General features: G+C 34.4%; 1 protein-coding gene across 1 annotated transcript; it reads right to left on the reverse strand.

The window, feature by feature from the left end:
- Positions 1-6,581: 6,581 nt before the first annotated feature.
- On the reverse strand, positions 6,582-18,132 carry LOC115882603. The gene is made up of 4 exons (XM_030900796.1): positions 17,695-18,132; positions 8,849-8,996; positions 7,334-7,600; positions 6,582-7,228 (listed from the first exon to the last, which is right to left on the reverse strand). Exons 1-4 carry the CDS (start codon positions 18,032-18,034, stop codon positions 6,586-6,588), a joined length of 1,398 nt encoding a protein of 465 aa, XP_030756656.1. The 5' UTR covers positions 18,035-18,132; the 3' UTR covers positions 6,582-6,585.
- Positions 18,133-19,031: the final 899 nt, after the last annotated feature.

A 19,031-nucleotide genomic window follows, 5' to 3' on the forward strand; every position in this document is an offset into this window, starting at 1 on the left:
AGAATCATTTACATAAAAGTTAACATAATTTTGAGTCTGTAAAGAATTATCGCTGTTGTTGTATACGGGGGCTGGTAGAAAAATAACAAAGAGATATGAACAGCAGGCGATACCCGTCACAGCTCTCCAAAAGCTGTTGGATTGGGGCTACCCCCTGTATAATTTGCTTTACGATATTGCTCCGTCTATACAGTAGTACGCTTCGAGATTGTTCTGTTGTTAAATAAAGCAAAAGATATTAAATTATCGTAACGTAAAACTACACAGGTGATTGATACAAGTCACAGCTTTGCTGTTGGGTCCTCAGTCCCCTGCTTGATGATAATAATAATAATGACTTGGCTTTAGAACAGGCGATTGTTCTCGGTGAATCTCTGAACCGACAGCAATCACAGGTCTACACACAGGCCTGTTGGCAGAGTCATCATACACCGACTTAAAATTGTTCGGTTGTGCAATTCACTCCAATGTTTTTTTGTTTTTGTTTAATTTTAATTACTCTTACTTCAGTACATTTTCTCGTAATGTTTTTAAGTCTATTTCGATTATCAGGTTTTAAATTATTTTTTTTTCACAGGGTCTGTTAGGTATGTTTTGTATATATATGCATAGGTGTTAGTGTATTATTTATTTTAGGTTGGTATGTGACTCTCCGCCCCTGTCAGACTCTGCTATTGATGTATTTATTATTTATGTTTTAAAAGTAGTAGATTTTTAGGTTAAGCGTATTGTGTACAATTATGTTTTGGGTAATAAAATGTTGTTTAAAAAAAACATCTGTGTTTTTGTCTTTCTTATACATTTTTATACATGGTATACATATAGGCCCGGCAATGGATCTCTAGGCATAGGAATTACATGCATTGGAATGAAACGTCTATAAAAAGTCTATGCTTAAACAGAGATGGACAACAACTTCCCCGTTTCCACTTCCACTACGACTGTCTACTTAGACAAACTCCAATAAGATAACAAATTTTGGAAATTCCGCCACCTCCCATCTCCCATCCACTCATGATACCCATCCCCCTGCCCTTTATTTATCGCCATTATTTTATTTCCCTTCCCGCCCTCCGCAACTCGCTATTTCCGTCACCCGAGAGTTCATCACAGAGTTGCCAGATCTACCGGTTTCGTCTGTAAGCTACCGATTTAAAGAAAAATCTAACGATATGTTCAACTGCGTCTTTAGTTTTTACAATAGAAGCACTTTTAAAAAGCTGACTTATTTGACTAAAAATTAAGCGACTGCCGCGTTGGAATCTGTATAATCTGACTTTATTATTGTTTCATTAAATTTTATTTAGTAATAACAGACATACAGGTCATCGTTCTGTCTAGTTGCAGAGTTACAGAGATATTCCTAAAATCCTTATTACTCCTTATTAGGCGCGGTATTGGCGACATATCCGAAGAAGATGATGTCTTTTGAAGATTTTGTTTCATTCATCTACTAAAGTTGAACCCATATTTTCCCCAAAAAGATGTAAACAAAAAACAAAATTTAAGTTAAGAAACAACCTAAATTCGAACAAATATTTTAGTGATTTTTCTGTCAAAAAAATATATTAATATGAAAAAAGAGTTGAGAGTTGCTACAGCTTTCCCATTGAAATGAAATTAATTTTAGATATCACTGATAAAAATTTGTACAAAGGTAAAAGTGACTGCTATCCCTACTTGTTATAGTTTTATATGTTTTATTAATATATTAATATTATTTAATTCACAATATTTTTTTTAATATCAAATAATATACCTAGCTATTTCTAATTCTTGTTATATTTATTATATTTGTATTTTATTTGAGTGATCTATTATTACGACACATAGGAATGCTAATTTTGGACTTATATATATAATATATATATATATATATATATATAAATATTATATTTTATTTTGTTTCTGTACTTTTGATTTTTGTTGAAGACCTACCGATAATTTTGTTCTCGTATGGAATTATAATCTAACAAACCCGGCAACCCTGTTCGGCTACTTCTTATAAAGTTTTTTTCCGCCTAATTCCTTTGTGACCGCCGCCGCCGACCGACGGTGTCGGGGCGACTGCTAAGAAGATCGTACAGTATTGCCATTTCATAGAATTGCACTTGCTATTTCAGAAATGATTTCAAAGTTTTGCATGTTACTTTTCGTTTTAGAAAGAAGTTATGTACCTAGAGAAAACATTATTAAATTTGTTTCGTACTTTATTTAATATTTCATTAAGCAGGCAAGATCATGGGATTAGAAGATTTGGGATAAGCCAACATAATTTCGATTTAATAGAATGGCAACACTGTCCGTCCTATTTCTATTTTTTCGATTCTATTCTATTAGTAGGCGGTAGCCCCCACACAAGCGTTAAAGACCCTCCCGGCGCCCCCTCTCGCAGAGGCTCTCTCGTCGTATCACTTCTATGATCACTTCCCCTATACGATGGTAGGGAAAAGGCACTTTATCTGTCTCTGTTGCACGGCAGTGTATTTTGCAGTCTTACCATCTTTTTTTATCGCATTGAAAATCTCCTATTGCTAATGTTCCTTTGCCAGCAGTGTATAGGGAAAATCCTCCCAGAATCGCAAACGGGCTTTCGCACCAACCGCGGTACCGTTGATTCCATATTCTCCGTTCGCCAACTACAGGAAAATGTTAAGCAGCAGCAGAGTAAACTTTATGTTGCATTCATCGACATTCCAAAACACTTCAACTCTGTAAACAGAGATGCACTTTGGGCAATTTTGCAAAAGTTCGGAGTACCCAGTTTCTTACAGTGTGTAAAAGCCCTTATAACAAGTCTAGAATGTCACATCATGGATCACTGAGCGATACCTTCCTAATAAATACAGAGGTTATGCAGGGATGTGTCATATGCCGGGTTCAGACCAAGCAGACGAAACAACGAACATTCATGTTTTTCGACAAAATTGCGACAAATCCAATACATTTCTGCGACATTTTTGTCTCATTTTTGTTTTGTTTCAAAATTCGGAGACTTTTCAATGTCCCGTCTCGAGTTGGTAAAGATCAAAGTGTCTATGTTTTGTTTTTGTTGCATATTTTACAAGTCGACGCAGTGTGGATGGCGTGTGCTGCCAACAGTAGAAGACCAGTGAAATCACACATTGTTAATATAAGTTATTCGCAACAACAAAACTTTTGACTTTGTTGTACCTTTGTCCTTGCAGTGTGGACAATTTGTCTCAAGTTTGTCTTGTCAGTATTCCCCATTTTTTGTTGCAAGTTTGTCTTGGTTTTGTCTCAAAATCGTGTTTGCTTTTTCTCGCCTTGGTCTGGACCCGGCATTAGCGCCTCTCCTATTCAACATACGCATGGCAGCGCTCTATTAAGGCGGGCGGCCACTGCGAGCGAAACTAAACTAGGCCAAGCGAAGATAAGATTTGTAAAAATCAGCTTCCATACTTTTTAATGCGTCAGCGGCTACTTGAGCTAATCAAAATGAAAATATATGAACGAAGATTCGACTCGTAGTTTAGTTTCGCTCGTTTTAGTTCGTGACAGGTTCCAGCGAATTTTTCGCAGCGATTAGTTCTATGATAGCAGAGATACAATCGTATTGTGTCTCTGCTATCGTAGAACTAATCGCTGCGAAAAATTCGCTGGAACCTCTCACGAACTAAAACGAGCGAAACTAAACTACGAGTATACAATCGTATTGTGTCTCTGCTATCGTAGAACTAATCGCTGCGAAAAATTCGCTGGAACCTCTCACGAACTAAAACGAGCGAAACTAAACTACGAGTATACAATCGTATTGTGTCTCTGCTATCGTAGAACTAATCGCTGCGAAAAATTCGCTGGAACCTCTCACGAACTAAAACGAGCGAAACTAAACTATGATTTGAATCTTCGTTCATATATTTTTATTTAGTTTAGCTCAAGTGGCCGCCGATGCATTTAAAAGTATGGGAGCTGATTTTTACAAATCTTATCTTCGCTTGACCTAGTTTAGTTAAGCTCGCAATGGCTGCCTGCCTTACAAACGAGCGACCACTGCGAGCGTAACTAAACTAAGCTAAGAATACGAAAACAAACGGTAATTAAATGGGAACTCCACTAGGAACGATTTTCGCTCAGTAGTCAGCTAAGTTTTCGTATTGTATCTCTGCTATCATAGAACTAATCGCTGCGAAAAATTCGCTGGAACCTCTCACGAACTAAAACGAGCGAAACTAAACTATGATTTGAATCTTCGTTCATATATTTTTATTTAGTTTCGCTCAAGTGGCCGCTGATGCATTTAAAAGTATGGGAGCTGATTTTTACAAATCTTATCTTCGCTTGACCCAGTTTAGTTACGCTCGCAGTGGCCGCCTGCCTTAAAGGCGAGCGGCCACTGCGAGCGTAACTAAACTAAGCTAAGAATACGAAACAAACGGTAATTAAATGGGAACTCCACTAGAACGATTTTCGCTCAGTAGTCAGCTAAGTTTTCGTATTGTATATCTGCTATCATAGAACTAATCGCTGCGAAAAAATTCGCTGGAACCTCTCACGAACTAAAACGAGCGAAACTAAACTATGATTTGAATCTTCGTTCATATATTTTTATTTAGTTTCGCTCAAGTGGCCGCTGATGCATTTAAAAGTATGGGAGCTGATTTTACAAATCTTATCTTCAGCTTGACCTAGTTTAGTTAAGCTCGCAATGGCTGCCTGCCTTACAAACGAGCGACCACTGCGAGCGTAACTAAACTAAGCTAAGAATACGAAAACAAACGGTAATTAAATGGGAACTCCACTAGGAACGATTTTCGCTCAGTAGTCAGCTAAGTTTTCGTATTGTATCTCTGCTATCATAGAACTAATCGCTGCGAAAAATTCGCTGGAACCTCTCACGAACTAAAACGAGCGAAACTAAACTATGATTTGAATCTTCGTTCATATATTTTTATTTAGTTTCGCTCAAGTGGCCGCTGATGCATTTAAAAGTATGGGAGCTGATTTTTACAAATCTTATCTTCGCTTGACCTAGTTTAGTTAAGCTCGCAATGGCTGCCTGCCTTACAAACGAGCGACCACTGCGAGCGTAACTAAACTAAGCTAAGAATACGAAAACAAACGGTAATTAAATGGGAACTCCACTAGGAACGATTTTCGCTCAGTAGTCAGCTAAGTTTTCGTATTGTATCTCTGCTATCATAGAACTAATCGCTGCGAAAAATTCGCTGGAACCTCTCACGAACTAAAACGAGCGAAACTAAACTATGATTTGAATCTTCGTTCATATATTTTTATTTAGTTTCGCTCAAGTGGCCGCTGATGCATTTAAAAGTATGGGAGCTGATTTTTACAAATCTTATCTTCGCTTGACCTAGTTTAGTTACGCTCGCAGTGGCCGCCTGCCTTAAAGGCGAGCGGCCACTGCGAGCGTAACTAAACTAAGCTAAGAATACGAAAACAAACGGTAATTAAATGGGAACTCCACTAGGAACGATTTTCGCTCAGTAGTCAGCTAAGTTTTCGTATTGTATATCTGCTATCATAGAACTAATCGCTGCGAAAAATTCGCTGGAACCTCTCACGAACTAAAACGAGCGAAACTAAACTATGATTTGAATCTTCGTTCATATATTTTTATTTAGTTTCGCTCAAGTGGCCGCTGATGCATTTAAAAGTATGGGAGCTGATTTTTACAAATATTATCTTCGCTTGACTTACGCTCGCAGTGGCCGCCTGCCTTTAAATGCATCAGCGGCCACTTGAGCGAATCTAAACGAAAATATATGAATGCAGATTCAAATCGTAGTTTAGTTTCGCTCGTTTTAGTTCGTGACAGGTTCCAGCGAATTTTTCGCAGCGATTAATTCTATGATAGCAGAGACACAATACGAAAACGCAGCTAACTTAGCTGACTACTAAGCAAAAATCGTTCCCAGTGGCCGATGAAACTTATTATCGTTTAGTTATACCGTGTCTTTTTATATTCTTAGCTTTCCTATAGTGGACAGCAAACTGCAGGAATGAGGAATGGGCATTTGATACAGATACGACGGCGCGACGGTCTGTTTAACATAAAAAGACTCAGGGCAAAAACACCTATAAAATTCATCACAGAACTTCAATACGCTGACGACTGCGCTCTTGTTGCAAGAACTTTACAACGATTACAAGAAAGTTAAACACATATATCTGGGCATACAGGACTTTGGGCCTTAAGCTGAACATCGATAAAATTAAAATCATGTGCACTCCCCTGGAAATTCGTAACAATGCTATAAAAATCGGAAAAGAATTATTATTGGAACACATAGCGGAATTCAATTACCTCGGTTTGATTTAGGAAAAGGCCAATATTGACACTAAAATTCAGCACAGAATTAGCAGTGCCTCGAGAGCATTCTGAAAATTAAAAAACAGGCAATGTACCGAGCAATAATAACCCCCAATATGCTATATGGAAGCTAAACCTGGGTGCCGTACCGCCGACACATGAACGCATTTTGTAACAGAGACACCAATGTCATCCAAAATTTAACAGAAAACAACTGCGTCTAAATAACTTTCTGTGTCAGCCACTAGAATGAGGGTTATTATTACTTCAAATAAAAAAATTATAATACACTACAGTATTTTATTATAACTTATTTTCTTCAGTACATTTTTGTAATTCTCATTAAACTTATTCCTAAACTTAACAATAGTTTTATCTACGACTTTTGGACTAGAAAGGTAGGTAGAACATTCCGGAAATATCACAGCGTCACATGATTCCTTGTAATGGTTTAATTGGGCGTCTTCAAAAGGAAAGAAATAGTTCTTCCTTATACCGGGTCTCAGCAAATGCAGCGAGTAGTGATTAAATACAGTCAAGGCGTTTTTAGTAGGTATAAAACTTTTGGTATTTTCGCCTATTTGGTTCATCTTGCCTGTCCTGTAGATATAGTTGAAGAAAACTGACTTGTTCGAAGTGTATGTATCTTCAGTGAAGAAATAGACGTTTCTAATTGACAGGGAGGCATAGTTATGTAAATTATGCACTAGATTTCTCCAAGTATCTGCGGTTTTTGGTAGGATTATTTCATCAATATCCAAGGGAATGATGTATTTTGAATTTAGGTTCTTATAAAAGCATTCGTTGTATGAAATTATTTCGTATCTGCGTCTTTGCCATGTTTTTCTAATGAGATCTGTGGGCAAATATTGAAAGCTGTCAATTAATTCAAAATTTTCCAATTTAAACATATTTGGAGAAGTTGATTTGTACCTAAAATAAAATAGATATTTACGTATAGAGGTATATTATAGATATGAAAAATGAAATAAATGCTTTTACAGTTTTAATAAAAAAATGTATTAATATATGTATTACCATTTTAGTATTTTCCTGGTATTTTCATTAATATTTCCTAAAAATATATGAAAATATTCTGCTCCAAGTAATTTGTTCATTTCAATCCATTGAACTAGATAATTTGAAATATCTGCTTGAAAATTCATGGGTTTCACACATACAGTAAAGTTTCTAATCTCTGTATCATTGGTTAAATATACGTGGAAAGCTTGACTTGATATTTCACATGGTTTGGTAGATAAAAATATTTTTGGAGCATTTTCAGAACTGAAAATATGTGGTACCCTAAAATCAAACGTTTTGTATAATGATTTCAATGTATTTTGTAAATATTTTTGAGAAATATGTTACAAAATATGAAAAAAAGTGAGATGTATTTTCTTACACAAGAAACTAAAAGATAAAAGTGGTAAAAAATACTGTATGTTGAATATTTGCTTCAATTGTGTTTTAAAAAGAATTAAGATGATATACCGGGTGCGTCTCAAAAGTGGCTCACCCCTATAACATTTTTATTTTTTCAGATAAAAAAGACGAGATTTGGTACGTTTGTATATGACATAAATTAAGATTGTTTCAACGGAAATGACTATTGATTTTTAAATGGTACCCCCAGTGTTTTTTATGACACTCTGAGTAGAATGACATATCATATGTCAACTTTTGACATTTTTTCATATGATTTATTTAAAATTGTAACATGCGGATCATAACGACAAATTGACTCGAAATACAAGTGTGTGGTACCAAATTATTCGAAAAAAATTGCTTTTTCCAAATATGCTAATGAGCCACCCTCGTTCCATTTGAAAAAAAGTGAAATATGATTAAAAATACGATTTGGGCATCTTTTAACTGGCCAGAACAAGACACGAAAAACACTAGACGATTAAATCTATTTTTCCAAGGCTCCATGATTAAAAATTAATGTTTTTAACACATCATAACGTCATGTCGCCCTAGATTGAAATTTAAAATACGATTTTTTTTAAAGCGAAAATGTCAAAAGTTGACATGTGACATTTTCTATCGAATAAAATAAAAAAATACGGAGGGTATCATTTAAAAATCAAAAGTTGTAGTAATTTCCGGTGAAATAGGAAGTGACCAAAAACAACTGAATACGTCAATCGATCCTAATTTATGTGTGTCATATACTAACATACCAAATCTTGTTTTTTATCTGAAAGAATAAAAAAGTTATAGGGGATGTGCCACTTTTGAGACGCACCCAGTATATAGGCAGCAGCTATAGAAACTTGTCTCTCTATATTTTCGACCTAGAGTGTTTTCCAAATAATATTGACTGATATTTTGATTATTAGACATTTGTTTTAAATTTAAGTTTATTTGTTTTTCAGCGTGGAAGAACATCCATGAACCATTCAATTTCATGGAACGGTTTATGAATGTCTTTCACATTCAAACAAACCTAATGTTTAATTTATTTCTCATGACTATCTATTTGTGCTAATGAAGAATACATATTTAATTTCTCCTTATGTGTTTGCTTACCAGAAGCTTTGTGCTTACCTGCATGAAATAAATGTGGGATTATAGTAAACATTCTTGTCCTCTTTATCCCACTCGGTGAACCATATGGGCGTAACAGTAGATTTAATCACTTTTATATGTCCGTGGGTGGATAAAAATTGACAGTAAATTGTACCATTCCAAGAACCTACAAAACAATACAAAATTTATTAGTTAAGTTCATAAGGTAAGTAAAAGATTTTTTTTATTTTATAGGGGAAAGAAAACTATATAATATATGTACCTATCTACCCTATTGTCTTTACCAGAGGAAAAACTTTTATTATTGACTTTTTCAGAAAAATACATAATATAATTTCGATTTTATTCTTTATTATTTATTTATTATTAATTTTAATTAACGTTATATTTTTAGCCTGTTGGAAAAGTATAAATGAGATTAACCATAATAGGAACATAGGAATAAGTAAACATTTATATGAAGAATTCTTTTTTCTCAAAGAGTCTAATAAAAAAAATCCTCTTGTATGTCTTTACTCCGAGGACATACTGTAGAATAAGTTCTAAATTTCTTAGTAACTTTTTTAAAATTCAAAAGCATCAAAGCTTTGTGATTTTACAATTTTGAGAAGGCTTTAAATATGTAGAAAGTTACTCTAAAACTGACCATATTTCAAAAACTATTATATAATATCTATATATATTACATATTTGATATTTGTACCGTGCAAGATTAATGGCAAACTAATGAGCAAAAAATATACAGGATTTCATTTAAAAAACTAAAATTTTAATGTGAAAAATAGAACTTTGAATTATCTTGTATCTAAGCAAAAATATTTTACCTAAATATGCGGGTGTAGATTTTGTAAAAATGTCTGAAATATGACACTATTATGACCCGTGATGTGTATATTTCTGCAACAGTAAGTCCCCTGTATATTAAGGGCCGATTTATACTTTTATATAGTGTGATATATTTTTAAGTAAGCATTTAATATTAAGGACACAGATACTTATATCAACTTTTCAACAAGAAATATCCTTTTTCGTTTGCCATTTAAATTGCGACTATTATAATACAATAATTATTTTCAGAGCCACGTCATTTTTTTTAACAGGTTTTCGAAATAACAGCCCTATTTTTCGTAATAATATATTATTATTTCCCACCGGATTGGCTTCTTCTGTTCTACGTAATTATCGAGCATCTTTTATGCTTAATAATTGATTTGGAGTCGCTTATGATGGTTATGAGAGTTCATTTATCTTAATTGGCCGGGGAACAGGTGATAATTTCCGAACTATAATTAACTCAAACTTATAAAGTTTTTTTGGCTCGGTATTTTGAATATTCTCTTTGATTGGAACAGCTAATAATTACCGTAGAGGATTAAAAACTTCTAGAAATAATTGAGTGATGAACTAATTTAGGAATATATTAAATAATAAAAGATTGTATTGGGATTTTTTTCGTGTGCAATTATGTAATAAATGAGTTATTTAATGTTAATTAATATTTAGTTTTATGCTAAATATAAAAAAAATTAAAGTGGTTTTATATATACAGGGAGTCAAAAATAGAGTACTAAACTTCAGTGAGGGATTCTATAGATATAAATCTTCCCCTAGGAGATGCAAGACCTTGTCGTTGGTGGGGAAGCTCCTGGTTAGGTGCTGGGGGGAATCCCCCTAGCGCTTGGCTTGGTCTAACAAGTATCTCACTCATCGACTTGTCCCTGGCCGTAGTGTCGTGGCCAGGGAATTGCACCAAGATATATAACGATGCCGGACGGGGCTACCCCTCTCCACCATACCAGGCACCCTCTACTGATTGTGGTCATGTCTCGCGGAGAGGGTGTGGGGCATCTTGGCTTAACCGCCTGGACCAAGAGGAGACAACCTCACCAAAAACCTAAATCCTACGATGGCGGGACCAGGTCAAAGGGTTGCGTGGCTAGATAGAGGACTAGCCATTACTGGCCTCAACCTTGGGGCATCAGGGGGCACCCCCTTACTTCTACATGCGGGGCTCTGTAGAAGTGGACCGGCTATCCCTAGCTACTCGTGGGGACACTATGAGATCTAGTATTAAAAACACCACCGGTAAAACTGTGGGAAGCCCCCTAGCGACACTGGCAATATTACAAATGAAAGTTCCAAGGGACCAAATCTAAAGGAAACTACAAGAGGCACACAACTCACAAGCTACCACGTTCTCCAGCAAGGGTCGGGAGCCTACCTCTAGACCCAATAAGCGACACAAGCTACCGTTTCGTCTACCCGGCCTGGGTCAACCAGGCAGGCTAGACGATCCTCTGAGAGTAGGTCTTAGCGGAGCAGAAGCACGGAGATACCTCCGACTGCTCCACGAAGATCTTGCTCTCGAGGAAGCAAAAGCGAAAACACTCCTCCGAAAAGGGGAGAGTAAAGAAACCAAGAAACAACCTGACTCATGAAGCACGGAGATACCTCCGACTGCTCCACGAAGATCTTGCTCTCGAGGAAGCAAAAGCGAAAACACTCCTCCGAAAAGGGGAGAGTAAAGAAACCAAGAAACAACCTGACTCATCTCCATCAAAGGGCAAGAGAGGGAGCGAGAACCTCTCACCTCTTCTCCGGCAGGGAGAGAAAAAAGCCAGTATGGAAAGCCGTCCAACACCGGGAGGCAAGCAGGAACGTATCACCAGCTTTGCCGCTATTGATGTACAAGTGAAAATGGCGGTGCTGCCAGAGGATTTCCCAGAGGTTGCTCTAACCACCGACTAGCAAACGTCTCTAGAAGAGGCTATACTGGACGAAGTAGTGAACATCGGATCGCGACACAACGATCTACAAAATGTGGGTCAGTTGCGTTTTGCGGTGTATCCCCGCAAATCTTTCGGGTGGGCATGATCCTCATATACAGGGTGGTCCGAATTGTATTCCGGAAACTTCGGCAGCATATTCTGCAGATAAAAATAAGTAAAAAAGTTCATAGAAATGTATGTCCTAAAATACTTAGTTTCGGAGAAACAGGGTGTAGAAGTTTCATTTTTATTTCTATTTTTCCAAATAATCTCTGAAGTAACGTCAATATTTGGATGAAAATTGGTGGATGGGTGTTTTTTGACATTAGAAATTTGATTTTGATGTCAATATGACTCCCATTTGTAGGTGGCGCCACCTACATGTGTTTTAACTGTTTTAAAGAGTAATAACTTTTCGTCGGTACATGTATAAAACTACTGAGTAAAAAAATGTACATTTGCGACTTTTTTTACATAAAAAAGTTCTCTTGGTAAAAATCGCTACGAGTAATGGTTCTCGAGATATTTGGAATCGAAATGATCAATACTGGTGATCATTGACATAAATTAAACATGTTAACTAAATGGTAATTAGACTGAAATCATAAATTTGAAATCTTTTTGTATCAAAAGTTCAAAAGAAACTGTTTAATCATCATTTTTTCGCAGAAAACTTATGATTAATTTAAAAAAAATAAAAATTTATTATTTCAGTCAAATAACTAGGTATACTCAACGTAAGCTTATTTTTTGTCAATAATGACATATATTGACTATTTCCATTCTAAATATCTTGAGAACGGTTGCTCGTAGCGATTTTTACCAAGAGATATTTTTTACATAAACAGTCATGCAAATGTATATTTTTTTAGTCAGTGGTTTTATACAGGTACGGTCGAAAAGTTATTACTCTTCAAAACAGTTAAAACACATGTAGGTGGCGCCCCTACACAAATAGGAGTAATACGACATAAAAATCAAATTTCTCGTGTCACGAAACTCCCAGATACCAATTTTCATCCAAATATTGACGTTACTTCAGAAATTATTTGGAAAAAATCGAAATAAAAATGAAACTTCTACACCCTGTATCTCCGAAACTAAGCATTTTAGAACATACATTTATACGAACTTTTTTACTTATTTTGATCTGTAGAATATGCTGCCGAAGTTTCCGGAATACAGTTCGGACCACCCTGTAGATTGTGTATGGAGGAGCAAGGGGAAACACACCACCTATCTGCTGAGCCTATAGCAAAAGGAAGAAAATGACAGTAGTTAATCTCAGCAGGAAGTTCACAAATAAATATCTTGAATATTGAATTGAAAATTAATCTTTAAATAAATTTAATCACGAACTTTAGCTACTAATATTCGGTAAAAATATGCTTCTTATTTAAATTAAGTATATTTTTATCAATACATGTATAGGATTAATTAGCATCTTAAATGCAACATTAATTATTTATTAATCTTATACCCTTCACTTGCTATGTATATATTCATTAGTGTCATTAGTACCACTACCATCAAGATAACCGTAAGACTTAATTTATTTTTAATATTTTTTTTATTCTTCATGAAGAAAAAGGAAGACATTTTTGCTATTACCATACATATAGCAATGTATTATATCTTTTAATGTCGAATAAAAATATGTAACTGCCACTGGGAGATACTAATCGATAATATTGAACTTATTTATGTACCATAACAAGGTACTGTAGCGTTCATTTTGCGATTTTACGCTAAAAATATTCTCGTTTCATTGCACACGCTAGAATATATAATGTTATTAAATTTTATGTTGTGGAACGTCCAAGCTAATCAAGCGAAGAGAAAAACAAGGTAATAAGTTTATATTATTGATGCTATAAAAGATTTGATTTAGGGTAATGAAATTCTGCAGAACACTCACATACACACTAAAAAAATCTTTAAAATATAATTAACTCCAAATCATATACTCTAATCAGCTCTAATTTTCAATATATACAGGGTGTCTATGGCTAATAAAGGTGTCCGGAACTGGAGTTCATCAGCACCATCATCATTTTCAGCTTATTCAACCATTTCCAATTTAGTGTAGCTCCCTCGCTTATTTTTAGATACTCTCTTTGTAGTTGGGCCCATTGTTGTCCCCAAGTCATCCGTGCTAATTTCCTAATATGGTCCCATCCAGTGGCGAACTAAGGGTTGGCGGAAGGGGCGGTCCGCCCCGGGCCCCCTCTTTTAGGGGGCCTTCGAATCTTAATAAGTAATGTAAGATGAAAGAAAAAAAGTGGATTTCCATTTGAAAAAAAATGATTTATGATAATTTTTTAATCGCTCAATTCCATGACAGCTGCGGCTATTATTATATGACATTCCGACAATTTAATTTTTGACATAGATAGCCACATGTCTTCTCTTTATGGTACAGTGGCTGTAGCAATCACTAAATTTGACGTTTAGGCTATATCTTTGAATAAGAAGACTAAGGAAGGAGCATAATGCTATCCATGTATTCATGCATGGTGGGCGGAAAAAGCGCCATAAAAGCACTCTAGGGTGGGGATCCTTGATAGTTCTGTTTGACGATTCATTTGACACATTTGAACTTGATTTGAAATTTTGTGGATTTGTCAGTCTTTACGGAGCTTATTTTATGTTATTTATTATTTATTTTACTATTGATAGTTGTATAAAGGTAGTAAATCTAGATGGAAATTGTGGCAAAACTTAAATTAACAGTGACACTATCGCGATTTATCGAAAAAGATTCTAAAATAGTTGGTTGTGTAGCGTGCGGTAGATTCGCTAGTAAGTGACTATATAATATTCAAGGATAATATACATACGTGTAGTAAACCGATCATTTATGAAATTCACTTAAATTAACTAAATTATATATCTTTCTTGCATTTTAGCTTTTATTTATTACTTGTCAAAGATTAGATGTCAAAGAATTTAGATACGTTAATTTGACTTACCTGCTTCAGTAGCGTATCGGATGTTTGTGTTAATAAATACTTATTATAACTTATAATAGGTAACTTAAAATTCACATCAAACATTAAGTCAAATTTACAACACCCTGTACAAAGTTTTAATTTACTCTGGGATCTTAAGTTCGCTGAATCTAACGTTCAAATATTTCGTTACATCAATACATACAAGTGAAGCAAATAAAAGAGTTAAAAATGAGCTAAATTTCTCTCGGTGTACACAATAATAGGTTATCTATTTATAAATATATTAAGGCACATATTTTAAATTCGATCAGTCACCTTAGGGGTTATTAAAATTCAAAATGCGTCAACCTATGAAACTCGATAGTTTCAAAGAGGCGCTATTAAAATTCTATAGCTAATCCATACGCGTCTTACAGCTCTTCCTCATTATATACGGCTTTAATTATATACTTATAGCAAAATGGGATAAAAGAGAATAAAAAAAGCTGGTGACAAACTAGAATCTACTTAAGTCGCCATAAATACGTTTCATAGAATTAAGAGTTTGTATTTTATTCTTTTTTAATGTTAATTTAAAACAGCATACAGCATACCTATAGAGTGTGATCTAATTAATAGTTATTTTTTATATAAGACGATAAAATTGTATTTTATCGTCGACAGAAGAGAAGAATTTCGGGAGACGATAATGCAATTTTATCGTCGTGTATAAAACAATATTTTTTTCCATAGCGAATTACGTTTTAAAAAATATCCAGAAATTATTATTTCAAGGAATTTATTACGAATAGAAAAAATATTGTGCTGGGTTGGCGTTGGTTTCTATGTAATTTGACAAATAAATAAAGCTGTCTCTTTAGTTGTCAGTTTTGAGTCAATATTTTTTAATTCTCTTTCGTGTCGATTGCTGATTGAATTGGAGCCAGAAATGGCTCAAATTGAAATAAGTAAATTACCAACAGATATTCAGGCTGAGGCGACAAACGCCATATCCAAACTACTTCCGTTTAAATCCCGAATAACTTATGAAAAGGAATACAAAAATTTAAGGCAATTTTAACAGTCTATCTATCTATCTATCCAGCCTCTTCGGTCCATCGTTGGACATAGGTCTCCTCCAATCTCTTCCTCCAAATTAGTTTCTCAAAAAGCTTCATTTTCCGTTATTAGCTTTTTTTATGTTGAAAGTGCCGTTTTTATAAAGTTAAAAATATATATTTCGAATCAAAAAATACTGTTTAGTCTTATTATTTTTAACACAGAAGGCGGAAGGCACTTCACAGTTCCGTAATTGACGGTAAGTATATATCATTATCTTCAGCTCTATAAAATTATGAGCTACGAATTTTTCGGGGATGTAATGATCTGCTTTGGCCTTGAACTAAGCAACATCTAGAGTAATAATTCTAAAAAAACGTACTATATAGTCTAATAAAAAATTTAGAAGTCGTAGTATTTCAACCTTCGCAAGTTTATTTAACCTATTTTATTGAAATCTGATCATGTTTTTTTAGAAAATCTATAATTTTTATGTATTTAAATATTACGAAAGATGCCTTTATAATATTTATACAGGGCGTTCCAATATTCCGTGGACATAGAACAACTAGGTAAGGAACAATAAATTAATTGTACATAATTTACCTTTATACAAAAGTGCTTCGTTTATCCGTTAGAGGGCATCAATGAAAAATAAATCCGATAAAGTTAATTAATTTAAAATTTATATATAAATTATTTTTATATTTATTTTTTTTATAATTATATTTTAATTTATATATACATTAAACATATACCTTTTTTAGGAAGCTTATTGTCAAATATCATTTATGACACTAACATAAAATTCTGTATTTTCGCCAACTAGATTATTAGAGCACAATAGATTTTGTGCGCCTCCATAGCTTGATGCGTGATAAAAAACATTTTTTGGCAGTCCAGCTTCGGAAAAAGATGTTTTTTCCTGAAAAAGTATGCGCGGTGGCTTTTTATATATATTTTACAGTAAAGTTGTGAGTTTGCCATCAAGCTACCATTCTAAATATACCATAATGACATTCTATACAGAGTTATTTTTGAAACGTGGCCATCTTTCAACTCATTTTTTATATAATTTAGCCTCTCAAAATTGAAAAATCGCAAATAACTCATGGTTTTAGATTGGAAGTACCTATCATATGATCGAAAAAAACGACAGCCAGTTGGTCTAGAAATGACAATTGATGACAATTCCCCATCATTTAAAATCTAAAATGACAGCGATCTTTTCTAAGCCATTCCTGACGCCTTTTTTATCGTATTTTATTATAAAGTATTATCAACTCCTTTATAAATGGACAAAAAGCCTTAGAGAAATCACAGTTAGCTGCTTAAAGAACTGTCAAGGAAACTAATCTTTTTAACTAGATTTATTTTTCGATATTTCAAATTTTTCCTTTTGCAATAGAATTTTAATAAACTTAGTTACTTGTCTGTATTAGAACACCCTTTAACACAGTATACAGGGTGTTCCTTAATGACACGCTAATATTTAAGGAGGTGATTCTTGGACCTATTCTAAGAAAAAAACTTCATATGAATATATATGTCCTAAACATCTTAATTTTTCAGATACAGGGTGGTAATTTTTTTTATTTTTTTTTCAAAATGTCTCTGATAATGTTATATTTGATATACGCCTTCTATTCATCAAAATGCTTATTTTGATATACCAAAAAAACCTGAGTAAACTAACTTTAATTTTTAAGCAAAAACTATGCGCTGGACGAAAAAATTCAAGAGACAAAAAATGTTTAGAAATGAATAGAAATTTTGAAAATAATTTTTAATTTAAAACCAGTCAGAGGTGTACCACGTTTTTCTCGAAAAATATTCAATGTAAAACCCGTATGGACGACACTGGTTGAAATAAATAAAATTCTTTGTATACCAAAAGATGTATTTTGATATATAAAAGACGTGTATCAAGTTTTATAAAAATATCTGTAATAAAATCAGAGTTATTAAGAAAAATTACCACCCTGTATCTCAGAAATTAAGATGTTTAGGACGTACATGCATATGAAGTTTTTCTCTTCGAATAGGTCCCAAAATCACCCCCTTACATATTAGCATGTCATTAAGAAACACCCTGTATTATTACCTTTTATCATAGCTATAATTCTCAAATAAATATAAGGCTCCAATCTTCGATCCATGTTAACCGAATACACATACACTTCACTATCTCTTATCCTTCTCCAACTTTTCCCACTATATCCATCACTTTCATCCACACTCTTCTCAATTTTATCACAGAAATACTCCTCACTGTCCAACTCCACCCTCTTCTTCAACGAATACGCCACAATATTCGTAACAGATAATCCTGATGATGATGTCGCGTCCCTATTCGAAACGTCCAGCACCATAAAAACATTGTAATAAACGAAAATAAATATCGTTAGGACAAAAAATAGGGTCCAGTAGGGCTTAAGGATCATAAGGGCGAGTTTCAGATCATTTTCAAGGCGATTTTTGCGAAAGCGCGAACGCGTAAAATGGTTTGGCGCCGTTGGATCGCGGTTGGCTGGCCGGGCGGTAAAACAGTTGAATTTGAAATGAACAACGATGTCGAGCGCGCCGCTTTGTATGAATCAGATTGTCTCCATAGCCTACTTAGACGCCGAAGAGGCGCTGGTGGATGGTGAGAATAGTAATGGGCGTCTTGGGAAAACAGAAGGAAAATTAGTTGATTTTAACAGTCATATTATATGGAGTGATCAGAATTAAAATGGACCAAGTCCCATTTCCTACTATTTTAAGATAATCGTCTTGATACGTTTATAAAATATTGTTTTTTCCAGTAGAGAAATGAACCAAGTCATAATTCACGCATTAAGCAGCTATAGCTTGCTTCTGTTTGTTTTTTTTCATAAAATGGATGATAATGAAACAAAGTCTGATCCATTTGCACCAAGGGAATCAGATTATAAGCCATCTGAAAGGTCTGATTCTATCGATTCTGAAAGTATAGTTTGATTTATCATTATTTTCACTATTACTACATCAACAAGTTAGTCTGTTTTTCTTACAAATACTTAGGTATCTGGCATGTTGTTGATCTGAATAAAACTTCACGAGGAAGAAAAATCTTATCACTTCATATAGACGTAACGTAGCACACTCTAAAAGGCAACACACGAAAGATCTTCTTCCCTTTATCCCAATATTTAAACAAATATAAAAGTAAACCACAATGACATAGAACAAGTAGTTAAATTCAGATATCTTGAATGTTGGATTACTGAGGATTTGGATCAGGATGTAGATATTAGCCAGGACAGGACAGATCCGTAGCACATTCCACAAAATAAAACAATTCTTTTGAAATAAAGATCTAACATTGAACACCCTATATCGTATGGTCAAATGCTACAGTTCTCTGCTCTTATATGGAATAGAGTCCTGGACCGTGAAACTGACCACAATAAGGAAAAT

The sequence above is a fragment of the Sitophilus oryzae genome, unplaced genomic scaffold (genome assembly GCF_002938485.1).
Source record: "Sitophilus oryzae breed Bouriz unplaced genomic scaffold, Soryzae_2.0 scaffold_178_pilon_pilon, whole genome shotgun sequence".
Lineage (NCBI taxonomy): Eukaryota > Metazoa > Arthropoda > Insecta > Coleoptera > Curculionidae > Sitophilus > Sitophilus oryzae.

Bases quoted from the DNA above. Each gene is read 5' to 3' on its own strand.
- LOC115882603 (XM_030900796.1), bottom strand. From the start codon at position 18,034: ATGATCCTTAAGCCCTACTGGACCCTATTTTTTGTCCTAACGATATTT. The intron at 7,601-8,848 runs GTAAGCACAAAG...GTTTGATTTTAG, and splicing joins CCCACATTTATTTCATGCAG to GGTACCACATATTTTCAGTT. The intron at 7,229-7,333 runs GTAATACATATA...ATTTTATTTTAG, and splicing joins ACCAGGAAAATACTAAAATG to GTACAAATCAACTTCTCCAA.